At 39.5% G+C, this 13651-nt stretch overlaps 1 protein-coding gene across 1 annotated transcript; it reads left to right on the top strand.

The window, feature by feature from the left end:
• The first annotated feature begins 246 nt into the window (after positions 1–246).
• Positions 247–10109, top strand: LOC131434312 (uncharacterized). Its single transcript, XM_058600978.1, has 2 exons — positions 247–4119; positions 9246–10109. The coding sequence occupies exons 1-2, from the start codon at positions 247–249 to the stop codon at positions 10107–10109; spliced, it is 4737 nt and encodes a 1578-aa protein (XP_058456961.1).
• Positions 10110–13651: the final 3542 nt, after the last annotated feature.

The raw sequence follows: 13651 nt of genomic DNA, 5'->3' as shown, positions 1-13651 counted from the left end.
GACAAGCTAGTCTCACAAATAAAGTTTAATTTAATTTAACAAGCTAGTCTCACAAATAAAGTTCAATTTAATAGTAAAAATATAGTCCGTACTTTAAATTCCCACGCGCGTTTTTCTGCTTCGATAAAATGCCGAAACCGTGAACCATATTAATTTTGGAATCTACAACATTTGGTCCTTCGAGCCGGATCGAAGAAGGCCGCGTGGAGAACATACTCTCGAGAAACATCATTTCTTGATATTCGGATGCGTATTGAAGTGCTCACTGATGATCAAGAAGGAGACCATTTTGTAGAAACTGTAGAGACGGACGAAGAACGGAAATCATTGCGCATGTCCATTGTGGAACGGCGAGAGCAGGATAACATGAAGGTAATTCGTGAGTTTGAAAATGAGTATTGGTGTTTGAAACAATCAATGTTAGCGCTTGTGATTCCAGCTAGTACGAGCAGAGATACAGCTGTCTCTCAACATCGACCATCGTCAATTCCTGATTCTCAAGTAAGGGTTAAACTTCCAGAGCTAAAATTACCGACATTCAGTGGAAAACTAAGGGAGTGGATTCCATTTCGTGATTCTTTCGCCAGTTTGATTCACGATAACGAACATTTATCAACAATTGATAAATTCACCTATTTACGTACATCTTTGACCGGAGACGCCCTGCGGGAGATAGCATCCATCGAACTCTCAGCCGTAAATTATTCCATAGCCTGGAGTACACTGCAAGGAAGCTATGAAAATAAAAAATTGATCGCCAAATCGTACCTAGATGCTTTATTTGCCGTCAAACCAATGGATAAGGAATCCTACGAACAACTAAATCGTATTGTAGGAGAATTCGAAACTAATTTGCTGATGTTACAAAAAATAGGTGAGGATATTGATGGAATGAGTACCATATTACAACATATGGTGTGTCAGAGACTTGATTCGAATATACTAAGAAGCTGGGAAAATCATCACAATTCAACGGAAATTCCTACATATAAAAATCTCATGGAGTTTCTGAAAGACCAGTGCATGGTACTTCGCAGCATTGTGTCTTTGAGATCGAACCAAGGAGAATCGAAAAAACCCGTTCGCCTCTCTACATTCAGTCACACTAGCACTCAACAAGCGTTGCTATGCCCATTTTGTGGAAATCAGGCTCACTCCCCGTTTAAGTGTAACAATTTTACAAGGCTGAAGATCACGGATCGAGTTGACGAAGCAAAGCGTAAGTCACTCTGTCTCAACTGCTTGTCACCCGGGCACATAGCGAGATTTTGTACAAAAGGAACTTGCCACACATGTGGAAGAGGTCATCATACCCTCCTGCACTCAGGTCATCTAACTTCACCGTCTAAAATAAATCAACAGTCACAACCAGCAAGGAAAAATCACACTCCCGACCCGCTACCAGAACAGAAACAAGAACAGTCTCAAGCTCATGAGACATCAGCATCCATTCAACAAGCTACGCGAAGTTCCGATACCTTTAGAAGCCACAATAAAATTTCAAATGCAAATGTTAAGCCAACACACTCTCCTTGCACCACAGTATACCCGTCTACTAGCCATAATTCAGTCCTCTCGTCAAGTTCGCAACGCGTCACGACAACAGTCCTGTTATCTACTGCTCTTATTAACATATGCGATGGTTATGGAAACACCATCATTGCTCGAGCCTTGTTGGATTCAGGATCCCAACTTTGTTTCATGTCCGAGAATCTCGTCCAGAAACTCAACTTCAAGCGTCGTCGAGAATGCTTGCCAATTAAGGGCATTGGTCAAGCTAGTACCTGTTCCAAACAATCCGTAACTGCGTGGGTTCGTTCGCGAACATCTCATTACACAATTCCAATGCATTTCTTTGTATTGCCGAAAGTAACTGCAGACTTGCCAACTACAAGACTTAACATAACGCAATGGAAATTTCCGAGTGGAATCGTATTGGCTGATCCCGAGTTCTATTGTCCAAGTACAATCGATGTCATCATTGGAGCGGAAATATTTTACGATCTCTTAGTCGATGGACAGCATAAACTAGAAGAAGATGGACCAACTCTGCAAAACACTCAGCTGGGCTGGGTTGTGTCAGGGAAGGTTTCGAAAACGGTTAACTTCGATTCAGCATCAGCCGTATTTTCCTGCTCAGAAGAGAGGTTGGAAGACATGCTCACCCGGTTTTGGGAGCTAGAGACATGTCGAACTAAAACCGTCATGTCTTTGGAGGAGACATTTTGTGAAAAATTATACGATGAAACTACCGTGAGAGATGCTTCAGGAAGGTTCGTTGTAATGCTTCCAAAGAAACAGTATTTAATCGAACGTCTTGGTGAGTCTCGTTCAATTGCACTAAGAAGATTTATGGCACTGGAGAGACGACTGGAGACTAATCCTGCGCTTAAGAAAGCTTATTGTGAATTCATTCATGAATACTTAGATCTAGGGCACATGCGTGAGATCCCAGGACAGTTATGTCAAGTAGAGTCAGCTCCATTCCCATACTACTTGCCGCACCATGCTGTTCTGAAACCTGATAGCAGCACTACCAAACTTCGTGTAGTATTTGATGCATCGTGTGCGACGATGTCCGGCATTTCACTCAACGAAGCTTTAATGGTAGGCCCGGTGGTCCAAGAAGACTTACTCTCAACGGTTCTCCGTTTTCGGATACATAAGTACGCCCTAGTAGCGGATATAGCTAAGATGTATAGAATGATCAATATGGCTGAGAGCGACCATCGTCTTCAAAGAATTTTATGGAGAGATTCTTCATCAGAACCAATTCGAACATTCGAACTTTCGACCGTCACCTACGGAACTTCATCAGCCCCGTATCTTGCAACCAAAAGCCTCCAGCGTCTAGCAGAGAATGAAGCCCAACGGTATCCGATGGCATCAAAAATACTTCTGAAGGATTTCTATGTGGATGATATGCTATCGGGTACGGATAGCATAGAAAACGGCATAAAGTTATATGATGAGTTAAATCAACTCTTGGAGTCTGCGGGTTTTACTCTCAGGAAATGGAGCTCCAACAGTTCGGAAATATTGGCAGTCATTCCTGACTCATTGAAGGACGACCGTACATCATTGGAACTAGACTCGACAACGGCGACCATCAAAACATTAGGTCTCTCGTGGGAACCTCGATCGGACAACTTTCGATTCTCTGTGCCTCAGTGGAATGATTCCACTGAGATCAACAAGCGTATTATCTTGTCCGATTTCGCTCGCCTTTTTGATCCTCTCGGATTGGTAGGACCAGTAGTTGTCCAAGCTAAAATTTTCCTCCAAGATCTCTGGAAACAGAAATGCTCTTGGATGGAACCACTTAGCGAAGAGCTTCAGCATTGGTGGCTGAAATTTCGTCACAGCTTAGCTGGATTGTCTACCCTCAATGTTCCTCGCTGGCTGGCCTTTAACAACGATACGGTTTCAGTCGAAATCCACGGTTTTTGTGACGCTTCAGAAAAAGCGTACGGGGCGTGCGTCTATCTTCGATGCACGATGGTTGACGGTCAAATAACGGTTAGGCTAATCACAGCAAAATCCAGAGTCGCTCCATTGGATGATGTTCCACGCAAGAGGAAGAAGATGACCATTCCTCGATTGGAATTGTCATCCGCACTGGTACTAAGTCATCTCTACGAGAAGGTGGTTGACAGTCTTCAAGTATCAGCTCAACCGTATTTTTGGACGGACTCCACAATTGTCAAGTGTTGGTTATCATCGTCACCAGCCCGTTGGCAATTGTTTGTGGCGAACAGGGTGTCAGAAATCCAACATCTGACCCAAGCAGGTATTTGGAATCACATCGCCGGTTCGGAAAACCCGGCCGACGTCATATCACGCGGAATGACCCCTGAACAGTTAGCAGAACATCAAATGTGGTGGTACGGACCAGCATGGTTACACAAACCACGAAATGCGTGGCCCAAAACAGCGTTACTGGACACATCAGAGTATGATAAATCGTTGCTGGAAGAAAAAGCTGTTGTAGCTACTCTAGTTCAACCTCGTCCACCCAATGAAATTTTTATGCTGCGATCAACATTGACAGCTCTCGTTCGCCTTACAGCGATGTGTCGGAGATTCACCTCTAATTGTAGAAATCGCAACAATAAGAGGGTAGGATACATTTCATATCCTGAACGTGAAGAAGCTTTATTGGAACTCGTGAAAATCGCTCAACAAGAAAGCTTTGCTGAAGACATATCTCAGTTGACGCTCAAAGGCGAAGTGAATCCGTCATCCCGTCTAATCTCGCTGCGTTTTTTTTTTTTTTTTTTTTTTTTTTTTTTTTTAAATAACTATTTATTGGAATATGAGTTAAAATTAAATTATTAAGATTTAAATTGGGTGTTCAGCCTCAAGTGGTGACTTTTCAGCCCTGTTATATATATATATGATTTGGTTATTACCATGAAGACATCATTTGCTTCCGCAATTCTGAGATTTTTGTGTAGGGAAAATTCTAAACCTACTTGTATTGTGTAATGGGGAAAAGGAACTTATATACTAACTTACTAACTAATACAGAGAGCGAATCGATTCAATTGAAGATTGCATCGATTTTTGTCGGAATTTGCTTATAATATTATGTGACATTACATCTAATGGTTCTATATTTGTGAGTCTGTGTAACTCATTTGTACTAAACCAGGGAGGACGCTTCAGAATCATTTTCAGAATTTTATTCTGAATCCTTTGAAGCGTTTTCTTCCTGGTGGAACAACAGCTTGACCAAATTGGTACCGCATAAAGCATGGCTGGTCTGAAAATTTGTTTATAAATTAACAATTTGTTTTTTAGACAGAGCTTAAAATTTCTGTTTATAAGAGGATATAAACATTTAATATATTTATTACACTTTGCCTGGATTCCTTCAATGTGATCCTTGAAAGTGAGTTTTTTGTCATACGTTAAACCTAAGTATTTAGCTTGATCAGACCATGTCAATTCCAAGCCATTCAATTTGAGAATGTGATTATTGTTTGGTTTAAGAAAAGAAGCTCTTGGCTTGTGAGGAAAGATAATTAATTGCGTTTTTGCTGCATTTGGTTTAATTTTCCATTTTGACAGATAATCACTGAAAATATTTAAACTTCTTTGTAGGCGACTGCAGATCACTCTTAGATTTCTACCTGTGGCTAACAGACTTGTGTCGTCACAGAATAGCGATTTCTGACAACCAACGGGTAGATTTGGAAGATCAGAAGTGAAAATATTATACAAGATTGGAGCTACACTCGAACCCTGCGGAACACCGGCTCGTACGGGTAGCAATTCAGATTTACAATTCTGATAGCTAACCTGAAGAGTACGATCAGTTAAATAATTTTGAATCATTTTGATCAAATAAATAGGAAACTGGAAATCAGACATTTTTGCTATTAAACCTTTGTGCCAAACACTGTCGAATGCTTTTTCTATGTCTAGAAGAGCAACTCCAGTGGATAACCCAGAAGATTTATTTGCTTTTATCATGTTCGTTACTCTGACAAGTTGATGAGTAGTTGAATGTTCATGACGAAATCCAAACTGCTCTGGTAAAAAAATTGAATTCTCATTTATATGAGTCATCATTCTTAACAAGATAATTTTTTCAAAAAGTTTACTGATAGAAGAAAGTAAGCTAATTGGGCGATAACTTGATGTTTCTGCTGGGTTTTTATCAGGTTTTAGGATAGGAATTACTTTAGCGTTTTTCCATCTTTTTGGGAAGTAAGCTAATGAAAAACACTTGTTGAAAATTTTAACCAGGAGTCTCAAGGCTACATCGGGAAGATTTTTAATAAGAATATTAAAAATTCCATCATTACCAGGAGCCTTCATGTTTTTAAGTTTTCTAATAATTGATTTAATTTCATCAAAATTCGTCTCAATAATGTCATCGTGTGATAACACTTGAGTTGAAATATGATCATATTTCAGTGAGACTTCATTTTCAATAGGACTCACAACGTTCAAATTAAAATTGTGGACACTCTCGAACTGCTGAGCAAGTTTTTGAGCTTTTTCGCCATTTGTAAGAAGTATTTGATTTCCTTCCTTGAGAGCAGGAATAGGTTTCTGAGGTTTCTTAAGAACCTTAGAAAGTTTCCAGAAAGGTTTAGAATATGGTTTAATTTGTTCAACTTCTTTAGCGAAATTTTCATTTCGCAAAAGAGTAAATCTATGTTTAATTTCTTTTTGTAAATCCTTAACTATGTTTTTCATAGCAGGATCACGAGAACGTTGATATTGTCGTCGACGAACATTCTTCAACCGAATGAGCAGTTGAAGATTGTCATCGATGATAGGAGAATTTAATTTAGTTTGAGCTTTGGGAACTGAAAGATTTCTAGCTTCGATAATATAATGATTCAAATTATCAATTGCTGTGTCGATGTCCGCAGAATTTTCTAAAATAGTTTCATGATCCACATGATTTTCAATGTGAGATCTGTAATTCAACCAATTAGCTCTATGATAGTTGAAAATAGAACTAATTGGATTAATTATAGCTTCGTTGGAAAGTCTGAATGTTACTGGAAGATGATCTGAGTCAAAATCAGCATGAGTAATCGGTTCACTACAAATGTGACTTTGATCTGTTAGAACCAGATCAATTGTAGACGGGTTTTTCACGGAAGAGAAACAAGTAGGATTACTGGGATGAAGAACTGTAAAGTAACCAGCTGAGAGTTGATTATGAAGTATTTTACCATTACTGTTATTTTGCCTACAATTCCACTGGACATGCTTAGCATTTAAGTCCCCTATTACGAAAAATTTCGATCGATATCTTGTAAGTTTTTGCAAATCGCCTTTAAAGAAATTTAATTGTTCGCCGGTGCATTGGAATGGCAAATATGCTCCAGCGATGAAATAAATTCCATGAATGGTTTCAACTTCGATTCCCAAGCTTTCAATAACTTTACATTTGGTTTAAGAAAAGTTTCTGTCACAATGGCAATATGAATTTTGTGAACTTTGAGAAAATTATAAAATTCATCTTCACTCGATTTCAAAGATCGAGCATTCCAATTTAAAATATTCAAATAATTATTTAACATCACTGTTAAATTTTAAATTCATTATAATATTATTTGCAAATTTCCATCCGATTTGAAATGCTTCAAAAAGTGATGAAGTCGAATTCATTTGGATGATCATTTGAAAAAGTTGATCTTGTAGGTAGATCATTTTATTTTCAGTTATATCGCCTAAATCGACTTCATTTAAAGAAGCGAATGGCATTGAAGGAATATTTGTAGGTAGACTGCCATTAGAAGAAGATGATTTGGCCGGTCTACCTATTAATAAATTGTTTTCGTTAGAAGAAGAACTGCAAGGCGGTCCTGTGTTTTGATTATTTACATTAGAAGAAATAGGAGATAGATTTCTACCTAATATACCAGCATAAGTGAAATTAGAAGAAGATGATGACGAGGTCGATCTACCTGTCAATAAATTGTTTTCGTTAGAAGACGAATTGGCAGGTGCCTTAGAAGAATTTTCAGGTATGTTCTGTAAATTTAAGGTCGTTGATTTGACTTGTTGTCTAAGCGAACGAGCGTTTAAAATTTTTTCCCTGACAGGACATTTCAAATAATTGGATTTATGATTTCCATTGCAATTTGAACATGAAAATTTATCAGTGGTTTCATTCATTGGACAGGCGTCTTTCGAATGCGATTTACCACAATTCAAACACCGTATATCCATATGACAATTTTTGGTTCCATGACCGAAGCCTTGGCAACGACGACATTGCGTTAAGTTTGCAATACGATTATGCCGTTTATAATGTTCCCAATGAATTTTAATGTGGGAAATGAAACGTACTTTTTCTAAAGTTTTCAAATTGTTTACATCACTTCGATTGAAGTGTATTAGGTAAAGTTCATGGGAAATTCCAGAGCGTGGTTTAGAAGTACCATTCGCTCTTTTTTTCATAAGTATTACTTGGGAAGGGGCAAAACCAAGCAATTCTTTTAGTTCATTTTTAATTTCATCAATACTTTGATCATTTGATAATCCTTTCAAGACAGCCTTGAAGGGTCTGTCTGATTTTATATCATATGAATAAAATTTATGAAGTTTTTCGGACAAATATCGAATAAGACGTTCGTAATCTTCCAATCCATCCACCAAGACTCGACATTCTCCTCTTCGTCCGATTTGAAATGAGACTTTTACTTCCGGGAGAAAAGTAGAAAGCTCAGTACGGAATGCTTTGAAGTCGGAAATCATCACCGTCACTGGTGGCATAGATTGATGTTTCTTCCCAGAACGACAAGCGTCCATTTTGGGAATTTTTGAAGAATTTTCTTCTATGTCGCTACAATCGGATTCAGGAAGAATCTCGTAAATATTGTTAGACGGCATAGGATCAACGGTAGGGAAATCCGTCCGTTGTCTTTTATTTTTACATTCAGATTCTATAAGATCGTGAATGTTATTAGAAAAATGTTGAATAACGGATTGTGATTTATTCCGTATTGAATTATTTTTAGCCTTAGGCTTGTTGCCTTTCCGGTTGGACGCAGGCATTTTTGAAATTAATGAAATTTTAAATTAAATTAACTAGGCTAAATTAGTCTTCGATTAGACTCCTAGCTAGCCTTAAAAAAGGCTGATTAATTTCTTAGTCACTCTAATATCACTCTTTGTATCACTTAGTCACTTAGTTAGTGATTCAGGTAGCCTTGAAAAAGACTGAAGCCTTGAATCAATGAAACTCTAGGTAGCCAGAAAAAAAAAATTCCAGGAGCCAAGAGCTATACGCGTGCGGTGCGAACGACTGTTCAACACCGACTGAAATAATCTCGCTGCGTCCTACTCTCACTGATGGACTCATTGTTGTAGGTGGTCGGCTTGAAAATGCTCACATTTCCTATAGTAGGAAACACCCTATGATCTTAGATAACCATCACCCACTTACACTTCTAATAATAACTCACTATCATCGCACTTTTCTGCATGCTGGCCAACAACTCTTAATAGCCAGTATTCGAGAACGGTTTTGGCCACTCCGATTGAGGAATTTGAGTAGACAGGTTATACGGACCTGTGTGCGCTGTTTTCGCGCAAATCCAAAACCACAAGAACAAGTCATGGGCAATTTACCATCTGAGCGAGTTTGTCCAGCTCCACCGTTCACACGCGTGGGTGTAGACTATTGTGGTCCTTTCAGAATACGTTTCCCGAATCGCAAAACTGATGTTCGAATTTGCTATGTGGTAATATTTATCTGTCTTGTTACAAAGGCGGTTCATTTAGAAATGGTGTCGGATCAAACTACTGATGGGTTTATCGCTTCACTTCGTCGTTTAGTTGCCCGACGCGGCCGACCGGAAATTGTCATGTGCGATAACGCCAAATATTTTGTGGGTGCAAAGAGGGAATTGGATCAACTTCGTCTCTTATTCAATTCACAAACATTCACCAACTCCATCCCACAAGCAGCAGCAAACGAAGGCATCAATTTCAAGTTTATCCCGCCGCGTGCTCCCAACTTTGGCGGCCTGTGGGAAGCAGCGGTGAAGTCTATGAAATATCACCTCAAGCGAACTCTGGGCACAGATATCATCACGCCAGACGAGTTCAACACCTTATTAACGCAGATTGAAGCCTGCTTGAACAGTCGACCTTTAGTTCCGATCAGTAACGATCCATCTGATTTGGACGTCCTCACACCAGCTCACTTTCTGATACACCGACCAATGTCAGCGATATTAGAACCGTCCTTACAAGAGCTGCGAGAAAACACTCTTTCGAGATGGCAACGAGTCCAGAGATATATACAAACCATTTGGAAAAAGTGGTCCACATCGTATTTATCAAATTTACAAAACCGTGCTAAGTGGACCATACAACAACAAAATCTTACTGAAGGGATGATGGTGCTCGTCAAGGACGATAATCAGCCACCACTACGATGGGTTATGGGACGCATCATTGAGGTTCACATCGGAGGTGATCGAAATGTTCGAGTGGTTAAGGTCAAAACCAAGGACGGCCTGTACACTAGAGCTATTTCGAAAATTTGTGTCCTGCCAATTGAGGACAACGAGATGCCAGTCAAGGATGAACATATGGAAAGACAGCAACAGGACATACAAACCAGTTGAACAGTACGGAATTGATCGCGTCACCGAAATACCAAAAAATCATTACATCCTTTTTTCGCCTCGAACAGTCATCGGGCGCGGTTCGCTTTTTCGAGCGCTCCGCAAGTAATTTATATTTTTTTATTCTTTGACGCGTAGTCTACGTCGCGCGCGGGCTTTTTTCATAGCCTTTCGGACAAATTTTATCTAGAATAATATTGACGATCGCTTCCTTTGGAAATGCGAATTCTGTGAAAAATCGTACCATTCAGCCTGCATCGGCGTGCAGCGGCATCAAGAAAATTTTATTCTGGCATTTATGGTACCAGTGTGTGCCGACTGTCAACATTTAATAAGGACAGGAGCTGAAACTCTAAAACTACTTCATCTACAGGAGCAACTTCTAAAGCACACAAAAAATCAAACGGAAACGTATCACCGGACCACTGCAGACATGAAAACCCATTACCTGGAAATATTCGACAGTGTCGAGCGCTTGCTCATCGACGTGAAGCAGTCATTGTCCAGTATCAGCAGAAACGACCACAACATTTGCGATAAAGTAGGTCAGCGCATGCAGTCATTCGAGGCCTCGTTACACAGTGCCATAAAAAACGTTTGCGATTTTAGTAAAGTCAATGACCAGCACATCAAGGAAATGAGCGAACGGCTTCTTCGCCTCGAAGAAAAATTCTTACTACCTACCAAATCTGAAGTCCCTGCAATAATACCTAACACTATTCTGGAAGAATTGAGAGATGAAGTCAAAGCAATATCGACTTCAATCTCCAGTATCGGAACCAAAGACCAAAATACCAAACCTAAGTCTCTAGCTGAAGAACTCAAAGAGAAGGAAATTCAAACATGCGACAGTGGCTGGCGCTTCATTGGAAGTAAAAAAATCTGGAAACGAGACTGGAGTGAGTATGACAAGAAACAGCGCACTCGACGGCTGCAAGAAAAACAAGCTGAAAAAGCAAACATCAGACGAAAACATCGGAAGCGGAAACAACAAAATAATACAAATTACAGTATACGCAGTAAAAACAACAACTACACCAACAACAGCAAACACGACAACAACAACAACAACAACAACAGCAACAACAACAGCAGCAGCAACAACAACAACAACAACGACAATAATGTGCACTACAACAGCAACTTGAACACTAATAGTAACAACACCTGCCACAACAATAACAATAATATGTCATTACAATATACCTTACCATTGGACAAGGACTTACTAGCAGCTGCACGGGTTCAATTCTCCGGGCATCCAGGTGCAGATATTGCCTCAAAATTCATAAATTTTCAAAAAGGTGAAACCATCAACCCTTACAAAGGAACAAGAATTATTCAAAACAACACTACTCCGGTCTTAGGAAGTAATGACATCGAAGCTGCACCATCCACTAACTATGATCCAATGCGTCCTCCAATTGTACGTCTTACTTCACAATCTGCAAATGGCGACGAACGCTTCTTGAAAGCAAGACTTCGTGACCCGAAAATAATGCACGTCGTCCGTCTGTATTTGTCATACATGAAAAATCAACAATCTACAGTATGCATCGAGGGTATGACACCAACTAGTATAAAAATGCTATTAGCATCAGAAGGCCTTCCAACAACACCTGACCACCTTCTAGAAGTCATCTTGTCTGTTCGTCTATCCTGCGTCCTGCTCCTAGTACTTTTACAGTTGCAGTAAAATCGAAATCAAGGCGACTTGTTTCCAGTGGAGGTTGAGGGACCTCCACGCGCAGTTATGTTATGACGTCATTCGTAATAGTTCTAGAAACCAACATTCTCGTTACTCAGCAGGAATTCCATACGAGCATCCATTATAGAGGGTATCATCCCGGGATCAACTAACCATCCAACAAGAGAGGCACCATCGCAACATCGTCCTTGCATGTACATTGGTCGCACTGGAACGTTTCCAAGCAATGTGAGAACGTTGCATCATCGGCGCATTTTGCGCCTGCGGTGGCGCTAAGCCACCGCTTCAGGGAAGTCGTTTTGTTTTTCATCATTATGGTTTAAAAAATTGCCTCTCATCTGATTTCAGAAACAATCCATCTCATCCGACGTAGACCTGTGATTGAACCTGGCTCGAATCATTCATACAGTCCACCAATAATATCCAACAAATCGATCGTCGAAGAAGGAATTTTAGTGAATTCGTGAGTTGACGTCATCGTCATCAGAATCAACGTGCAACGTCTTCAAATCTATACCAAAAACCACCCTCAGATTCATGTTGTTAAAGTATGTACTGTTTGAAGGTAGTTGTTTAAGTGTTGAAAATAATTATTGTATTAGCTAGTCATTAGTTATTAGGTTGAAACTGCTGGCATTTCAAGGCGGCCGGTAATGTTATAAAGAGAATGTTTGATTATGCAAATCGATTGCAGAAAAGGGATATCGATTCGGTACCTACACGAAGCGTAAGATGCTGTGGTGAATACAGCTTCACTTCGGCTTATCTATTTCTCTATTCGCTTACTCTCGTTATCATTAGGATAAGTAGAACACGATCAAAGCTGATCAAGTCAGTCGATAGTAGTCAATCACGGAGGCAAGACAAGCTAGTCTCACAAATAAAGTTTAATTTAATTTAACAAGCTAGTCTCACAAATAAAGTTCAATTTAATAGTAAAAATATAGTCCGTACTTTAAATTCCCACGCGCGTTTTTCTGCTTCGATAAAATGCCGAAACCGTGAACCATATTAATTTTGGAATCTACAACAATAACCAATATTCGAAAGTGGTAAATTATAGCACATTTCACATTGTAGTAAATTAGTTTTAAAATTTTAGTAACTTAGTTAAGAAATATGAAGGATTACGGAGACGAATTATGGGGATAACAGAAAAAAGTGTTATATCATAAGATATTTCTAGCAAATTTTTTTAATATTTATTCCAGTTGCCAAAATAATGGGGGGGCATGGCCCCTCCAAGAAATCTTTTGGGGGGCAAAAAGTGCCTTGCCCCTCCATAGTTGCCGCGCCTGGTTCGGACCTTGTGTCGGTTTACCTTTGATAACTTTTTTTTACAAATGCCGGATTGTTTAGCGGGCTTCAAAGGCTTTTCTCCTCGATAAATTTCATGCGAAAATAACACCTGCACTGATTTTTAGAGTTAATAGATTGATCTCCAGCTGATTTTTTTTGTTGTAAAAAGTGAATTTGTGTCGGTTTTGTGCCGCCGAGCCATCTTCGTTTCGGTTATGTGGCTGCGCCACATCAAATATCTAGAAGATATAGAAACAAATAAATATTTTGGACGAACAGCCAGAATTTGTAGTGCTCTAATTCATAATGTGATATATTCGAAATTACCATTTAGGCGAAATGTCCTTTTCGGCAAAATGACCCTTTCGGCGAAACGATTTTCGGTGAAATGACACGCTCCCGTCATTCAGCAATCAAAATGAAAAACTTTGTATCCGAGAAGTTTCTCGTTTCGTCATTGCTAGGGATTTGTAAGGTAAATACATTTCCAGGTCGCCCGTTCGCTAGTATAACGGTTCAATTTTTTCACGCTCAG

Source organism: Malaya genurostris, chromosome 3 (assembly GCF_030247185.1).
Source record: "Malaya genurostris strain Urasoe2022 chromosome 3, Malgen_1.1, whole genome shotgun sequence".
In the NCBI taxonomy this organism is placed as follows: Eukaryota; Metazoa; Arthropoda; class Insecta; order Diptera; family Culicidae; genus Malaya; species Malaya genurostris.
Note: the sequence above shows the minus strand (reverse complement) of the source record. Positions and strands in the feature narration are given on the sequence as shown.